Source organism: Colobus angolensis, unplaced genomic scaffold (assembly GCF_000951035.1).
Source record: "Colobus angolensis palliatus isolate OR3802 unplaced genomic scaffold, Cang.pa_1.0 Scaffold272, whole genome shotgun sequence".
NCBI lineage: Eukaryota > Metazoa > Chordata > Mammalia > Primates > Cercopithecidae > Colobus > Colobus angolensis.
In genome coordinates, this window is record NW_012115955.1 from 3,072,031 (window position 1) to 3,090,126 (window position 18,096).

The window sequence follows — 18,096 nt, forward strand, 5'->3', positions numbered from 1 at the left end:
TGAAGGGCTGTTGAATTTTGTCAAAGGCCTTTTCTGCATCTATTGAGATAATCATATGGTTTTTGTCTTTGGTTCTGTTTATATGATGGATTACGTTTATTGATTTGTATATGTTGAACCAGCCTTGCATCCCAGAGATGAAGCCAACTTGATTATGGTGGATAAGCTTTTTGATGTGCTGCTGGATTCGGTTTGCCAGTATTTTATTGAGGATTTTTGCATCGATGTTTATCAGGGATATTGGTCTAAAATTCTCTTTCTTTGTTCTGTCTCTGCCAGGCTTTGGTATCAGGATGATGCCAGCCTCATAAAATGAGTTAGGGAGGATTCTCTCGTTTTCTATTTGATTGGAATAGTTTCAGAAGGAATGGTACCAGCTCCTCTTTGTACCTCTGGTAGAATTCGGCTGTGAATCCATCTAGTCCTGGACTTTTTTTGGTTGGTAGGCTGTTAGTTATTGCCTCAATTTCAGATCCTGATATTGGTCTATTCAGGGATTCAACCTCTTCCTGGTTTAGTCTTGGGAGGGTGTATGTGTCCAGGAATTTGTCCATTTCTTCTAGATTTTTTAGTTTAGTTGCGTAGAGGTGATTATAGTAGTCTCTGATGGTAGTTTTTATTTCTGTGGGATCAGTGGTGATATCCTCTATCATTTTTTATTACATCTATTTGATTCTTCTCTCTTTTCTTCTTTATTGGTCTTGCTAGTCTATCAATGTTGTTGATCCTTTCAAAAAACCAGCTCCTGGATTCATTGATTTTTTTGAAGGGCTTTTTGTGTCTCCGTCTCCTTCAGTCCTGCTCTGATCTTAGTTATTTCTTGCCTTCTTCTAGCTTTTGAATGTGTTTGCTCTTGCTTCTCTAATTATTTTAATTGTGGTGTTAGGGTGTCAATTTTAGATCTTTCCTGCTTTCTCTTGTGGGCATTTAGTGCTATAAATTTCCCTTACATACTGCTTTAAATGTATCCCAGAGATTCTGGTATGTTGTGTCTTTGTTCTCATTGGTTTCAAAGAACATTTTTATTTGTGCCTTCATTTCGTTATTTACCTAGTAGTCATTCAGGAGCAGGTTGCTCAGTTTCCATGTAGTTGAGCAGTTTTGAGTGAGTTTCTTAATCCTGAGTTCTAGTTTGATTGCACTGTGGCCTGAGAGAGAGAGTTTGTTATAATTTCTGTTCTTTTACATTTGCTGAGGAGTGCTTTACTTCCAAGTATGTGGTCAATTTTGGAATAAGTGTGATGTGGTACCGAGAAGAATGTATATTCTGTTGATTTGGGGTGGAGAGTTCTGTAGATGTCTATTAGGTCTGCTTGGTGCAGAGCTGAGTTCAATTCCTGGATATCCTTGTTAACTTTCTGTCTCATTGATCTGTCTAATGTTGACAGTGGGGTGCTAAAGTCTCCTGTTATTATTGTGTGAGAGTCTAAGTCTCTTTATAGGTCTCTAAGGACTTGCTTTATGAATCTGGGTGCTCCTGTATTGGGTGCATATATATTTTGGATAGTTAGCTCTTCTTGTTTAATTGATCTCTTTACTATTGTGTAATGGCCTTCTTTATCTCTTTTGATCTTTGTTGGTTTAAAGTCTGTTTTGTCAGAGACTAGGATTGCAACCCCTGCTTTTTTTGTTTTCCATTAGCTTGGTAGATCTTCCTCCATCTCTTTATTTTGAGTCTATGTGTGTCTCTGCACATGAAATGGGTCTCCTAAATACAGCACACTGATGGGTCTTGACTCTATCCAATTTGCCAGTCCGTGTCTTTTAACTGGGGCATTTAGCCCAGTTACATTTAAGGTTAATAGTGTTATGTGTGAATCTGATACTGTCATTATGATGGTAGCTGGTTATTTTGCTTGTTAGTTGATGCAGTTTCTTCCTAGCATTGGTGGTCTTTATAATTTGGCATGTTTTTGCAGTGACTGGTACCGGTTGTTTCTTTCCATGTGTAGTGCTTCCTTCAGGAGTTCTTCTAAGGCAGGTCTGGTGGTGACAAAAATCTCTCAGTATTTGTTTGTCTGTAAAAGATTTTATTTCTCCTTCATTTATGAAGCTTAGTTTGGCAGGATATGAAATTCTGGGTTGAAAATTCTTTTCTTTAGGAATGTTGAATATTGGCTCTCTTCTGGCTTGTAGAGTTTCTGCTGAGAGAGCCACTGTTAGTCTGATGGGCTTCCCATTGTGGGTAACCTGACCTTTCTCTCTGGCTGCCCTTAACATTTTTTCCTTCATTTCAGCTTTGGTGAATCTGACAATTATGTGTCTTTGAGTTGCTCTTCTCGAGGAATATCTTTGTGGTGTTCTCTGTATTTCCTGAGTTTGAATGTTGGCTTGCCTTGCTAGGTTGGGGAAGTTCTCCTGGATAATATCCTGCAGAGTGTTTTCCGACTTGGTTCCATTCTCCCCATTACTTTCAGGTACACCAATCAGACATGGATTTGGTTTTTCACATAGTCCCATATTTCTTGGAGGCTTTGTTCATTTATTTTTACTCTTTTTTCTCTAAACTTATCTTCTCACTTCATTTCATTACTTTAATCTTCAATCACTGATACCCTTTCTTCCACTTGATCAAATCGGCTACTGAAGCTTGTGCATGCATCATGTAGTTCTCATGCCATGGTTTTCAGCTCCATCAGGTCATTTAAGGTCTTCTCTATGCTGTTTATTCTAGTTAGCCATTCGTCTAATGTTTTTTCAAGGTTTTTAGCTTCTTTGCAATGGGTTCGAGCATCATCCTTTAGCTTGGAGAAGTTTGTTATTACCGATTGTCTGAAGCCTTCTTCTCTCAACTCATCAAAGTCATTCTCCATCCAGCTTTGTTCCATTGCTGGTGAGGAACTGCATTCCTTTGGAGGAGAAGAGGTGCTCTGATTTTTATAATTTTCAGCTTTTCTGCTCTGGTTTCTCCCCATCTTTGTGGTTTTTATCTACCTTTGGTCTTTCTTTGATGATGGTGACATACAGATGGGGTTTTGGGGTGGATGTCCTTTCTGTTTGTTAGTTTTCCTTCTAACAGTCAGGACCCTCAGCTGCAGGTCTGTTGGAATTTGCTGGAGGTCCACTCCAGACCCTGTTTGCCTGAGTATCACCAGGGAAGGCTGCAGAACAGCAAATATTGCAGAATGGCAAATGTTGCTGCCTGATCCTTCCTCTGGAAGCTTAGTCTCAGAGTGGCAGCTGGCTGTATGAGGTGTCAGTTGGCCCCTACTGGGAGATTTCTCCCAGTTAGGCTACTCATGGATCAGGGACCCACTTGAGGAGGTAGTCTGTCCGTTCTCAGATCTCAAACTCCATGCTGGGAGAACCACTACTCTCTTCAAAGCTGTCAAACAGGGACATTTAAGTCTGCAGAAGTTTCTGCTGACTTTTGTTCTGAACAATTTTTAAAAGTCAAAGTAGCAGTTTATGACTTTAAAAGCATTTAGCAAACCTAATATCTGACCTGCGTCATTTAGACCAAATGTCTAAATTTTGAAGACATTTTAATTTTACTAATAATCTTTAAAACGGCCTTTATTTCTCAAAGCTTACTAAGGTCACATGAACCAAAAGGCATATTTTTTTCTTATAAAATATTTTATTTAAGCTCTTATTATTTTTAAACCAATTAATCAAAGTCCTTTCATATGTAGACATCACACACACAACACATATAAATACACTGACAGAAAGAAGAAGATCCAGTAGTTATATGATTTTTCATTTACCAGTTTCTTAATTGGATTACTTGTTTCAGAGTGGAGCCCTTGGAGGAACAGGGCCAGGAAAGCATGCAATTTCTACAGCCTAATAAGCAGGCACAGCGGGAAGGCAAAACAGATCTCAAAAATTAAGGGTCCCATTTTTATACTGGGTCCTATATTCCAAAAAGAGGTACTCAGCCCATCTCCTGTGGGAGTTTTATTTCTCAATGTGGGGGTGGAGTGGGGACATTGCCATACCTTCTAGGTGACCAAGAGCATACTTCTCTGATACAAACATGTGAAGAGGCAAGTATCCCCCCATGACTGCCATTAGCTATCCCCCAAAGTATATTTCCTACCTAGTTATTGCACACCAAAGCCCTTTCATAAAGGAAAGTAATTTCTGACACCTCCCAAAGTCAAACACATCACATAACACAATGCAAAACAGAACAGAGCCTCAGATTTTGAGAAGGATCTATCCACTTTTAATTCCTGGGGTTTCATGAGGAAGACAGAGGTTTTTTTCCAAAATGGTCTGTGGGGCACCTCCTGTTTTTCTCAAGGAACCCCAGGCTGTTAGAGCTTGAATATCCACTTTTCATTGAACTGACTTTTAACTGTAGCACTGTTTCAAAAAAATTCTTTTAAATCTCTTATTACCAGACTTTAGCCATGCCAAACTGCCAATATTTCTGGTTTTTGAACTGTACCAAAGGTAACCTCCCAGGTACTTAGAGAAAGGAAAAATTCAAGAAGGGAAGCCAGAAGTTGTTCATCATGGAGGGGAAAAGACTTAAAAAATGACAAAGGTCACACAGATATCAAACTAGAAAGGACTCATTTCTTAAGCCAGGAATTGAACCCTGAACCCAGGCCACCATTTTGAAAAGAAAGCCTTTTGCTATTGAACTACAGCACTGGGCAGTCTCCATTGCTTTTCCCAGAAGGAGCCTAAAGCAGTCAATTTTGAGCTTGTAAGGCTTTTAACTGCTTAAGACAATTTTTAGGGCTAACTATGACTTGAATTCCAAAATTCCTGTTCCCTGGGTGGCAGAGACTAAGAGAAAGTACCACCACATGGTTACAAGGTCAAGCTCCCAAGGACATAACTGATCAGTTTGTTGGGTCATCTTGAACAGCAGGCTTATGGGGTCCTAAGCCATGTTCTATACTAAGGTAACCCTCTTTCATAGCACAAACTACAACAGATTCACGACAGCTTAAGACTAACCTCACAAATCCTTTTTCCAATGAATCAGAACTTTACAGAAGAGATAAACGGTGATTTTTATCATTCATTCAGCTGGTTTGCACAGAAAGAAAAAAAGGGAAGGGAGAAAAACATTGCCTGCGTCCAGGGTGGGGAAAGTGAGGACCCCAGGGAGACCAGAGGAAGACCCAACCATCTCAGAAATGCTAAATCAACAGGAGGCAACTTGTCCATAGTGAAGGGACCTTTTCCAGCAGTTCAATCAGTTCTCAAGTTTCCCCTTTTGGGGAAAAAAAAAGCTCCCCATGTCCCATGATCTTGTACATGCTTAATCCCATCACCCAAGCCATTAGCAAAGAGTGCAAGGCAGATTAATTGAAAGAGAATAGCAGTTAATATCTTGTGGTGCCAGATCCATTCATAGCAGAGAGAGACTTTACTGAATGGGGCCTCTAACCCACTAAATGTTAGGAAGGACTCTAACCTTCCTAAGTTGGGCCTTGAACCCAAGTTCAGTCACTCATCCTTGCCTTTTATTAAGCGGGGCCTTTAACCCACTTTGTCTTTAGGAGAGTCTCTAGCTCCTCTAAGTTGGGTCTCTAACCGTATCTCATCCTTTACCCGGGTAAAAGCACTCTGTTTACCCAAAGTCAGCCAATTGGTGTTGTGTGCAGATGATTTTCCTTTGGGTCAGGGGTCTCTTTAGTATAGTCCCTTCCATGGTTCACAGGAAAGATGTTGCCTGAAAGTGGTCCTGATCCAGACCCCAAGAAAGGGTTCTTGGATCTTGCACAAGAAATAATATGAAGCAAATCCATAGAGTAAAATGAAAGCAAGTTTATTAAGAATAGGCAGAGCAGCCCCAAGAGCTACTGGTTGCCCATTTTTATGGTTATTTTTTGATTATTTGCTAAACAAGGGGTAGATAATTCATGAGTTTTCTGGGAAGCAGGTGGGCAATTCCTGGAACTGAGGGTCCCTTCCCTTTTAAGACCATATAAAGTAAGCTCCTGACATTGTCTGGCATTTGTAAACTGTCATGGCGCTGGTGGGAGTGTAGCAGTGAGGACAACCAGAGGTCACTCTCATCACCATCTTGGTTTTGGTGGGTCTTCTTTACTGCAACCTGTTTTATTAGCAAGGTCGTTATGACTTGTATCTTGTGCTGACTTCCTATCTCATCCTGTGACTAAGAATGCCTTAACCTTCTGGGAACACAGCCCTTTAGGTCTCAGCCTCATTTTACCCAGCTTCTATTCAAGATGGAGTTGCTCTGGTTCAAACGCCTCTGACAATATGGTGTGCCAGGAGCTATGTGAGATACTTAGACTTACAATAAATCCAGAAAGCAGACACCATCATCACTGTTCTCATTTAAGAAAAATGAGGTTCAAGGAGACTTAATTGAAAAAAATAAATAATATTAAACAATTAAAGAACCAAGATTTGAACCTATCTGGCCTGAACACAACACTGACAAGACAAAGCAAGCTCAGAAATTTAGATGTCTCATACAGGTAGATCTCACACTTGACTGGACATCAGAATTTCCTGGAAAGCTTGCAGGAGGTTTGAGATTTGTGTTCCTAACAAGCTCCTGTTTGATGTTGATGCTGCTGGCCTAAGCACTTGGAGACCCACTGCTGCAGACCCGCAGCTCCCATGTATGTTGTTCCATGGTACCCTTTCTTGAATCCCAGCAGTTTATCTCCAATTCTGGCTTCTGTGTATTTCTTTTGCTGCCCCACACGATGACTTTTTCGGGCATGACTAGTAAATTCTAAGGTCTTTGAATGCAATGCAAGATTTAGTTCCTCCCTACCAGAACATCCTAATAGGTGCAGATGCACATTTAATTGAGTGATGCGGGAGATATTTTTGTCCTTTTTTCAGATTTCTTACTTATTTTACTTTAAGTTCTGCGATAGATGTGCTGAATGTGCAGGTTTTATTACATAAGTAGACATGTGCCATGGTGGTTTGCTGCCCTATCTACCTGTCATCTAGGTTTTAAGCCCCACATGCATTAGGTATTTATCCTAACGCTCTCCCTCCCCTTCCCCTTACCCGCTGCAGGCCCCGGTGTGTGATGTTCCCCTCCCTATGTCCATGTGTTCTCATTGTTCGACTCCCACTTATGAGTGAGAACATGTGGTGTTTGGTTTTCTGTTCCTGTGTTAGTTTGCTGAAGATGGTGGTTTCCAGCTTCATCCATGTCCATGTAAAGGACATAAGCTCATTCTTTTTTATGGCTGCATGGTATTCCATGGTGTACATGTGCCACATTTTCTTTATCCAGTGTATCATTGATGGGCATTTGTGTTGGTTCCAAGTCTTTGCTATTGTAAATATTACTGCAATAAACATATGTGTTAATGTGTCTTTATAGTAGAATGATTCATAATTCTTTGGGTATATACCCAGTAATGGGATTGCTAGATCAAATTGTATTTCTGGTTCTAGAGCCTTGAGGAATCGCCACACTCTTCCACAATGGTTGAATTAATTTACACTCCCACCAACAGTGTAAAAGCGTTCCTATTTCTCCACATTCTTGCTAGCATCTGTTGTTTCCAGACTTTTAAATGATCACCATTCTAACTGGCATGAGATGGTATCTCATTGTGGTTTTGATTTGCATTTCTCTGATGACCAGTGACGATGAGCTTTTTTTTTTCATATGTTTGTTGGCAATGCAGGAGTTTTTATATGTAATTAGGAAACAAATGCTTCTATTATTATTAGCTACAATTGAATGATTGCTTAAATATTTTAAAGTCATTTAAGAGACCCCCTTTTGCCCAGTACCAGATGCCTAAAAGGCAAATTAGTCAGCATACTAACAATAAAATGTTCACGTTATAATAGATTTTCCATCAAATCTAGCATGGATAACATTCCCATTTATGGGCCCTGCTTGGAAACAACAGGTCTGGGCACACCATCATTCCAAATGGACTTCAGAAGATGGCTCTAATAGTCACTGAAGGTAGAAGTCACCAGGGTTAATGATCCATGAATCCTTCTAACCTCCTCTGGTCAGGAAAGTTTGGTGGCTGAGAAACGGGAGGATGGAATGATGTGTAGCTCTCTGAAGCTGGGTTTGACTTTGTCAAAAACAAAAAACAGTTGATGCTCCAGGCAGTTCTAGCGACACCCCCAGATCTTGACACACTGGCTTGGCTGGGATCACACACCCATCCCTGACCAATTCCTGAAGCCAGGAGGAAGAATTTCAATGATGAACATGGACAAGCCTACCTGAGACTTGTCAGAGGAAGAGAGCTGGCTGGTCTCACTGCTGCCCCTTCCCTCTTCCATCCTTCATCAGAATGAGATGACCCTCAAGAGGATCATTGAGGAGAGAGGTTCCAGATAGCTTCAAATTGTAGTCACCAGATATCCATTGGTTGCTTTGTGAGCAATTCTGATCACACTATGGAGGTCTAATTTTATTAAGCATGGTCTTTTTTGGTGGAAAATATTTTTAGTTTTTTTTATTATTTGAAGTTGTGCAAGTAATTAGTAAACACATTCTTGTTACAACATGTTTAAACAAAACAGAAGTATAACCACAGAACCAGCTGAAGCTGATTAACCATTGCTTAAGTTGTTAGCGACGGTGCAGAGCCAAAATTGTATCATGTAGCCCAGGCATGTGCAATGGGGAAAAGCTTCAAACTCCTAATTGGTAACATCACCCACCTGGCAGATCGGCTTCATTGGCATCACCTGGGACTAGTTAGCAATGCTATAAAAGCATGACCCACTCCCAGTTTGGAGAGTCAGATTTGAGCCTTGCCTCCTGTCTCCTTGCCAGTTGACTTGCCATAAAGCCTCTCTTTTCACAAAAGCTGGTGCCATAGTATTGGTTTCTGTGCTGATCGGGAAGCAAGCCCATCCCTTGGTAACAGAAGATTTAGAGGTAAAAGGCTTCCTTCCCACAATTCCTACTCCCCTACCTGACTCCCCACCCTAGCAGCGCCTGCTCCATCCAAGTCTCCTCTCTGCCCACTTGTCTCCAAAGGCTGACTCAGTGAGCCAAGTCTTCTTGGGTTCATACCCTTAGGTGGCCCCCCTCCCCATGAATCTGGCTAACCCTGTGACTTGCTTTAACTAATAGAATGTGGAGGAAGTACTGGTGTCTTTTGGAGAATCTAAGTGTGCATCGTTTTAAAAATTGTTGCATTTGGTCTAAAATCCCCAACATTTAATTAAATCCCTAAGCCGTAATGGTAGGTTTGGAAATAGGTGTTGTCAAGCCTTCTAAAAGTGAATTTCAAGTTATTACTAATAAAGGTTGTTTTTTTCAATTCAGCCCAATGCATTTGATAGACAGTTCAGATGAGTGGATTGGCCACATGATATGGCAATGACGAAAGTTTTAAAAATGCATCATTTCTCTGCATTGGCATTCCTGCCAGCTAGTGACATTCCAGCAGCTTTTAGTGAATTAAAGCTTCATTTGCCTGAAGAGGGTTGCAAAGTTACGGACTGCTTCAGAAGTAATTATGTGCATGATAGGATAAGAGGACATTTATGCAATGGTGTTGCTGTTCTATCACTGGTATTATTTTCACCAAATGTGTGGTCTGTATATGAGTGCATGTGAAATGGATTTCCAGGTGTCCGAAACAACATAGAAGCATGGCTCAGAAGATGAAAAAATTTAATAGGGAATTCTTGTGTTGGGGTATATAGAATTATGGAAAAATTTTAAGAGCATCACCATGGAGAAAATGAATGTGAATTTATTCTCCAAGGAGAGCCATGACCTAAAAGAAAAAAGCAGTAGTTTATCATGATGCAAGACTTCCAAATATAGTTAATGATAGTGAAAGTTGTCCAGCTCTTATGGACTAACTCTGTGCAATCGCTGTAATTTATCCTTATAATACACTTCTTCATATCAAATTTTCTTTTTAGATTTATAAAGTATTTAAAATCTTTTCCCCCACTACTTTAAATTGTTAGCATTATTTGTTTATAATTCACCATGCTATGCATTTCATCTTTGCATCATTTCCAATACTGGAAGTATAAATTCTGTAAAGACTTTTAGAGAGTTCTAATTCGTTTTATGCATTTTCATGCAAATTTGACTCTACACAAGTGCCGTATCACAACATTGACTTTGTGTGTAAGCATTGTGTGTGTACTTAAAAACATTGAAACTTCCAGCCAGCGCAGTGGCTTACGCTTGTAATCCCAGCACTTTGGGAGGCCAAGGTGGGCAGATCCCCTGAGGTCAGGAGTTCGAGACCAGCCTGACCAACATGGAGAAACCCCATCTCTACTAAAAATACAAAATTAGCCGGGCATGGTGGCACATTACCTGTAATCCCAGCTATTCGGGAGCCTTAGGCAGGAGAATCACTTGAACCCGGGAGGCGGAGGTTGTGGTGAGCTGAGATTGCACCATTGCACTCCAGCCAGGGCAACAAGAGTGAAACTCTATCTCAAGAAAAAAAAAAATTGAAACTTCCTTCTTTTTGTGCATTTGCACTGGTGAAAGAATTTCTTGATCTCAGTTCTTTGGGTGACTGCATATGTGGTAGTGACCCATCACAGTTTTTGATTGATCTCATTAAAAGACTTAGATTGTCCATCACAATAGTTCAGATGACAGCAGTTATATAAGCTTTAAGAATATGAATATGATTTGTAGGCCCATAACTTACACCCATGTAACTGTTGTTAGCATACCTAAGTGTTTATGCTTGCAAAAATATGTATGTTATCATTGCCTAGTTTATAGGCAATAGGCCTAGTGGCCTATGCAGTGTTCTGTGGTGTTTTTATGTTTCTCAAATAAATCTTCTTTTAAAATGTAAATAAATTTATTTTAAATAATGTTTAGTTTTTAATAAATTTTATGTTTATTTTATTTTAAATAATTAATTTTTTCCATAATTATATCTTTGGGATTTTGATCTTTCTGGGATTTCAGCATCTGGGGTTATGGCATTCCAGATTGTGTCTCTCGGAATTATGGCCCAGATTCTAAAATCTCACTCTGTATAGGAAAGAAATTAACAAATATCTTTACAGTTTTAGGCACTTACACATGAATAGAGTTCTACAAATAAAGTTAGTGGGTCAAAGGACAAGTGCATCTTGTATGTCCATAGATACTTCCAAATAGTCTTCCAAGAAGGCCTCATCAAAGTACATTTGCTCGAAGAATATGTGAGAAGGCACATTTTCCTGTGTTCTCACCAAATTTGACCATTCTGCTGGGTGGAAAATTGTATCTTTTTCAGCGTTAATTTTAATTTCCCAGATTACTAGTCTTTACAGATGTATATTGGCCAATTGCCTTTCTTCTGTGAATTTCCTTTTTGTACCCTTTGCCTATTTTTTTCTATAGAGTTGATGGACTGACTTAATGACTCACAGAAACTCTTTGAGTACCCTGGATATTAAAGTTTTTGTTCAATTTATTACATTTTTCTCAATCTTTCACTTGCCTTTTCATGCTACCTATGTCGTTTGTTCTGTTTTACAAAAACTATTGATTTTCATGAGTTCACTTATGGCCTTTGAGTTTTAGGTCTTGTTATAAAAATATTATTCTCTAGTTTCTTATAACGCTTTTATATCTTGTTTCTTAGGTTTGGCTCTTTAACCATTTTAGCCTTTATATTTGTGTATGGGGTACACTGGACATGCGGGGAGAATGTCCCTTTCTGCACCACAGTAACACACACCTTACACAACTTTGCACAATGGCACTGGGCTAGGCTGGGCTGCTCCATGGATTCTCTTCTTAATATACTAGCTAATCACAGCATCGCCTTATGGCTCATCTTTTCTTCAATGGTTCCCATGGACGTGTGTGCTCTTTCTCCTAGACTGTCTTCTAATTCCTTGTATGACTCACCTGTTCCCACATTATTTTCACGAGTTCCTTTTTATCTTCTTCAGAAATTTCTTTGTGTTCTTAAGGATCATCTTTTATTACATATACTTTAGAATTAGTTTCCCAAGTTCTGGGGTAAAAGTGCTGTTAGAGCTTAATTGTTATAGTTAAATTGTAGATTAATTTGGGGAATAATTGGCATGTTTTCTATTGAATCTTCCAATCCAGGAAGCATGGCATGTCTTTCCACATAAGCATGTTTTCTTTTATTTATTCATCTTTCATTAAAGTTTTTTTCTCTTTGATTTTGTATATTTCTCATTAAATTCATTTTATGTTTTTTCTTTCTTGCTATTGTAAACAAGATATTTCCCCACATTAAACCCCTGTTTTCTTTTGCTAGCATTTCTCTGATATAGAATGTTTTATGTATTTAGTATTCCCTTTGTCTTTTTTTTCATTGCTTTATTTAACCCATACATATTTTTAATCAATGTGAAGGGCTTTGACTTTTAATTGACAGGTTTGATGCATTTATGGTTATTGTGATTACTGAGGTATTGGGAACTATTGCTGACGTTTATATTTTATCTTTGCCTTTCATCTGTGCATATTCTATTTGTATCCCTTCTTTTTACTGGCTGGGCTATTTTTTCTTTTGTTCTGTAGTAGTTTGAAGGTCTCTTATTCTATTCTTATTTTTACAGCGGTATATAAATTTTTACACACATATATAAACATAATTTTTTACTGCTACCTAGAACTAATCAGTTCTGGATCTACCTCCACAAAACTGAACAGCCCTTGGCATGCTTTACCTTTTCTTCTCCTACCTCTCCTTGCCATCACTCCCTTACCTACCATATTTAGATCTCCTGAGATACTAGTTTCTGATCATTGTAAAAAATACGTATTTAAAGTTACGCATCAATAATTATTAAGGCATAAGGTGTATCTGCAACTTTTACTGATTCTTTTATCGTCATTGTTTCTTGCAGCCCACATCCTCCTCTTCTTTGTATTCATTGTTTTTCTGGAATAATTCCTTCAGAGTGTCTGTGGGTGGTTAACTTTCTGAGTCCTCGCTTTGCCCTCCTACTGGGATGCTAGTTTGGGTGCATGTAAGATTCTTGGCTCAATATTTCTATTCTTCAGACTTTTGATGATGTTATTTGTCTTCATGTATTTGGTGCTAAAAGAGAACACTAACGTTATTCCACGCCTCCTACCTTTTTAAGTAACCTGTCTTATTTTTTTTTCCCCCCCCTACTCCTGGAAAACTTTTAGAATGTTCCTCTCTTGATTTGTGTGTCCTGAAATGAGGCTACTGTGTTCTATGAGTGCATCCTTCTTCACATTTCTCCTGGGAGCCATGAAAATGTGACCACTCCTCTCTCTAAACATTTTGTTTTGCTGATATTTTAATATTTCTTTTCTTCTTTTTAAAATTTTCTTTTTCTGGAATTCCTATGAGGCAGATGGATCTAAACTCTTAACACTTTACATTTCCATTTGTGTTTCAGTTGTTTTGGCACTAGGAGATTTCCTGGGCTCCATTGTTCAGCTTTCATAATCCAGTTTTGTACATCTCTGGAGCCCACAGCTTGAGTTTTCTCTTTTTACCCTAAGTCAATAGATTTTTGTCTCTGTTAGCAAAAAAAAAAAAAAAAAAAAATAGGTAGAGATGAAATGGAAAAAAATTAAACTCTCACTCCCAGTGGTGACCAATGCTTGAAAAAAAAAAGTGCCCTGGGATACACTGTAGAAGAAAAGTATAGACTATAATATGACATTTCAATAAGAATCTAAATCATTTTTGAGGGGTAAGGAAACTTCACACAATGATTTTAAATCTCTTAAGAAAAAATACATACAAGGGACAGCAGTTGACAAATAAACAGAATAGAATTCAGGTAAAAATCCATACAGAAATAGGAATTTAATATACTGCCAAGTTGGTACCTTAGTTCAGGAAGAAATGGATGACTTATTATATAAGTGGTATGAACATGAATGACAGTCCATCTGGCAGCTAAATATCATAACTCTTCCTGTATCCTATGTAGACCAATGCATTTCAAATGAATTGAAAAGCTAAATGAAAAACATTAAATAAACAAATGAATGCATAAATGATAAATATTATTAAAATAAAGGTTAAAAGAATATTAGTAAGAACTTCAGGTCAGGGAGACCTTCTTAAACAAAACAAGACTCTCAGAAGCCATCTAGAAAACAACCAACATCTATGATTATAGTAATTACCTACAGTCATAATTTTCCTTTTTCCCAAAATACCTCTAACAACTGAAAGCAGTAATCTTTGTCAGATAAAATGTAGATGCCACCAAAAGAAAAATGATTGAATAAGAAGTTAACATCAATTAATCTAAAAGAAAAACATAAATAACTGAATTGAAAACTGGGCAGAAAGATATGAACAATCAAATAACAGAAAAAGAAATGCAAATGGCCAATAAGCGTGTAAGAAAAATCACCTTATTAGATTTGAGGGAAATGCAAACTAAAACAGAATGAGTTACTTTTGCTTATCCTTGGCAAAGATTCAAAAGATTGACACTGCAGTCTTGGGAAGGACAGAGACCACTATGCTTGCTTATGCACGGGTGCTGAGAGGACAAATTGTGCACACCCTTGAGAGGCCAATTCAGGTCTGTGACATTGGTGCTGGTATTCACATTCACTGCAAAGGTGGCGTTGGTGGTAATATAACTCCAAGAAATTAGGCCCAGGCTATACATAACTCTGTAAAAGAAATGGTGGTCTTTACGTAATTCTGTGACTATGTGTTAGTGGGTGGTAACCACATCACTCTTTAATATCTACATTGTGATATTTACATAAATCTGCTACCTCGGTTGTGATCTTAACGTAACCTTATGACAGAGGAGCAGGGCATTATCCCAAAAATCTGTGATGCTGATTATGGTCATATTTATATAACTCCGCAATGCTGATTGTTATTGATGTGATAGTGGTGACAGTGGCATTCCCATGATTCTGTGCTGGTGGATGTGGTACAAACATCTCTCTGTTACGGTGTCGGTGGCACTTACGTAACTGCAGTATTGTCATGGTATCCACATAACTCTGCCATGTTGTTGATGGTATTCATTTCACTTTGTGACGTTGATGGAGGTATTCACATAATTCTGTGATGTTGGTGGTGGTATTTACATAATTCAGTGATACTGTTCATGGTATTCACGTAACTGTGACGTGGAAGTCATAGTATTCATGTAACTCTGAGTGTTGGTATTGACGGTTTTGCATCATTGTGTATGGTATTCACATAACTGTGATGCCAGTTGTGGTTTTCACGTCTGTTGATGTTGTGGTGTTGGTGTTGGTGGTATTCACATGTTTCTGCAGCTTTGGTTGTGGTATCCACACAACTCTGTGGCAATAGCCACAGTATCCATAAACTCTGTGGTGGTGGTGGTGGTTGTATTCACGTAACTCTGTGATAGTGGTGGAGGTGTATCCACATCACTGTGTGATGTTGGTTGTATTCATATAACACCATGATAGTGGTCACAGACTGCAAAGTTTGTCATGGTGTTCACATAACTCGACAACATTTGCTGTGGCATTGACATAATTGTGCAACACTGTGGTAGTGTTAGTCTCATAACATGGTGACATTGTTGTTGGTGATGTTTATGTAATTCTGCACTCATGATTGTGGTATTTACATGACTGCAATATTGGAGTTGATGGTGGGGTTCACATAACTGTTAAATTTGTCCTAATAGTCCCATATTGCAACCTTCATCACAGTATCATGTAATTTTGCAACATCGATGGTGGTACACACATAACTGTGCTATGGTTCTGCTGCTGATAGTCACATAATTGTGAAATTAATTGTGGTACTTGCCTAACACTGTGACATTGGTGGTGGTGGTATTTACATATTTCTGCAATGTTTATGGTGCTATTCACATAACTGTGATACTGATCATTGTATTCACATAGTTCTGTGATGGTGGTGGTGGTTGTGTTACTCTAAGTGCAAGAGTGGCGGTTGTATCAGGTAAATCTGTGACATTGTCATTGCTGTTCATGTGACACTACAGTGTTGTTGCTGGTGGTCATATAATTCAGTGACATTACTCATGGTGTTCACACAATCTTTTGAAAGTGGTCCTGGTATTTGCGTGACTCTGCAATGTTGGTAGTAGTAGGATTGACGTGCATTGTGCAGTTCATCATGATGTGCATGCAACTCTGAGATGATCATGGTGTTAACATAATTATGCATTGATGCTGCTGGTGATATTCACATGGCACTGTGACATTGCTGATGATGGTATATACATAATTCTCTATTGGTGGCAGTGGTATTCACATGAACCCACGACATTTGCCATGATAGTCACGCAATTTTGCAGCATTGGCGGTTGTGGTATTTATAATATCTTTGACAGTGAACATGGTGTCAATATAACTCCATTGCACATAATTTTGCATCATTTTCATTGGTGGTATTCATGTAGCTCTGTGCTGTTGGTCATGGTGGTATTCACAATATTCTGTGGTATTGGTCATGGTAATATATGGATAACTCTGCAAAGTTGGCTGTGTCATTCTAATAAATCTGTGAGGTTATTAGTGGTGGCATTGACATGACTCTGCAGTGACAGAGGAGGCAATACTCATCTAACTCTGAGATGTCAGTCAGGTTATTCATATATTCTGTGAAGTTGATGCAGGTGGTACTCTACTCTGGTGGTCATGATATTCATATAACTGTGATGGTAGTCATGGTATTCAAATAACCCTGCAACTTTGTTGTGCTATTCCCATAATCCTGTGATGGTAGTATGGGTGATATTCCCATAACTGTATCATTGGTTGCCTATTCGCATAACTCTGTCATGTTGAACGTGACATTCACATCATGCTGCGACATCAGTGGTAGTGGTATTCACCTAATTTTATGATAGTGGTGGGGATTATATTCACATAACTGCAATGTTACTGCTGGTGGTATTCTTATAAACATGTAATGTTGGATGAGGTTGCAAATTATAACTCTGCAACAATGGTGGTGGTATTTATATAACTCTGCAACATTGGTCATAGTTTTCACTTAACTCTGTGATAATGGATGGAGTATTTGCATAATTCTGTGACTCTAGTCATGTTATTTATATAAATATTCTCATCCCCTAGCATCCATGGAGTGGTTTCAGGACCCTGTAGGATACCAAAATCCATAGATGCTCAGATCCCGTATATAATATGGTATAGTATTTACATGTAGCCTGTGCATAGCCTTCTTTATACTTTGAATCTTCTCTAGATTATTTATGATACCTAATATAATATAAATGCTATGTAAATAGTTGCTACTATATTGTTTATTTGCGTTACTTTTATTGTTTTTCTTTCTATTTTCAATCCACAGTTTGTTGAATCTGTGAATGTGGGACCTGCACACATGTAGGGCTGACTGTACACATCCATGGTAGGACAGGTATTTACACAACTCTGTAGTGGTGGTGGTAGTGTTAATATAACTCTGAATCGTTCATAGTTCTCAAATAACTCTATGGCATTGGCATGATATTTACATAATTCCACAATGATAGTGGTGGTATTCGTATAACTCTGCCACGTTGGTTTTTTTGTGGTATTTTCATAATTCTCATAATTCTGGAACAGCATGGTGGTGGTGGTATTCCCATAATTCTATGATATTGATGTTCCTGGTATTCAGATAACTCTGTTGTCAGTTGTGGTATTCATATAACTTTGTGACACAGGTCATGGTTTTCACATAACTCTGCAATGATGGCTCTGGTATTTGGATAATTCTGTGGCTTTGATGCTGGTGGTATTCACATAACTCTGTGACATTGGTCCTATTATTCACATGAACTCGTGATGTTGGTTGTTGCAATCACATAACTCTGCAATGTTGATGGTAGCCTAATTCATATTTCTCTGTGACATTGGTCATGGAATTCACATAACTGTGATGGTGGTGGTGCTATTCAAATATCTGCCTTGGTAGTGGTATTCTCTTAACGCAGCCACGGTGGTTGAGGTATTCAAGTAATTCCATGATGATGTTTGTTGTGGTAGTCCTGTTAACTCTAATGGTGTTAGGTATGGTAATCCCCTGAGTCTGCAAAGTTTGTTGTGGTCTTCACATATCTTAGTGACAATAGTGATATTGGTACTGGTGCAGTGGTGCGAATAATAATCACATTTATGGGTGTGCAGACAGGCTAGATATTTTTTAAAGTTTTATAAGAAGATATGACAAAGCCAGCCTCCAATTAACATTTTCTAAATAATTGAAA

General features: G+C 38.5%; 1 protein-coding gene across 1 annotated transcript in view; it reads left to right on the forward strand.

Annotated features, from left to right (window-relative positions):
* Positions 1-18,096, forward strand: part of SHC3 (SHC (Src homology 2 domain containing) transforming protein 3) — a 168,661-nt gene that overhangs the window by 45,135 nt on the left and 105,430 nt on the right. Inside the window, exon 3 of the mRNA XM_011948031.1 lies at positions 11,514-11,598. Coding sequence (XP_011803421.1) covers positions 11,514-11,598 — 85 coding nt within the window. The remainder of the gene's footprint in view (positions 1-11,513; positions 11,599-18,096) is intronic.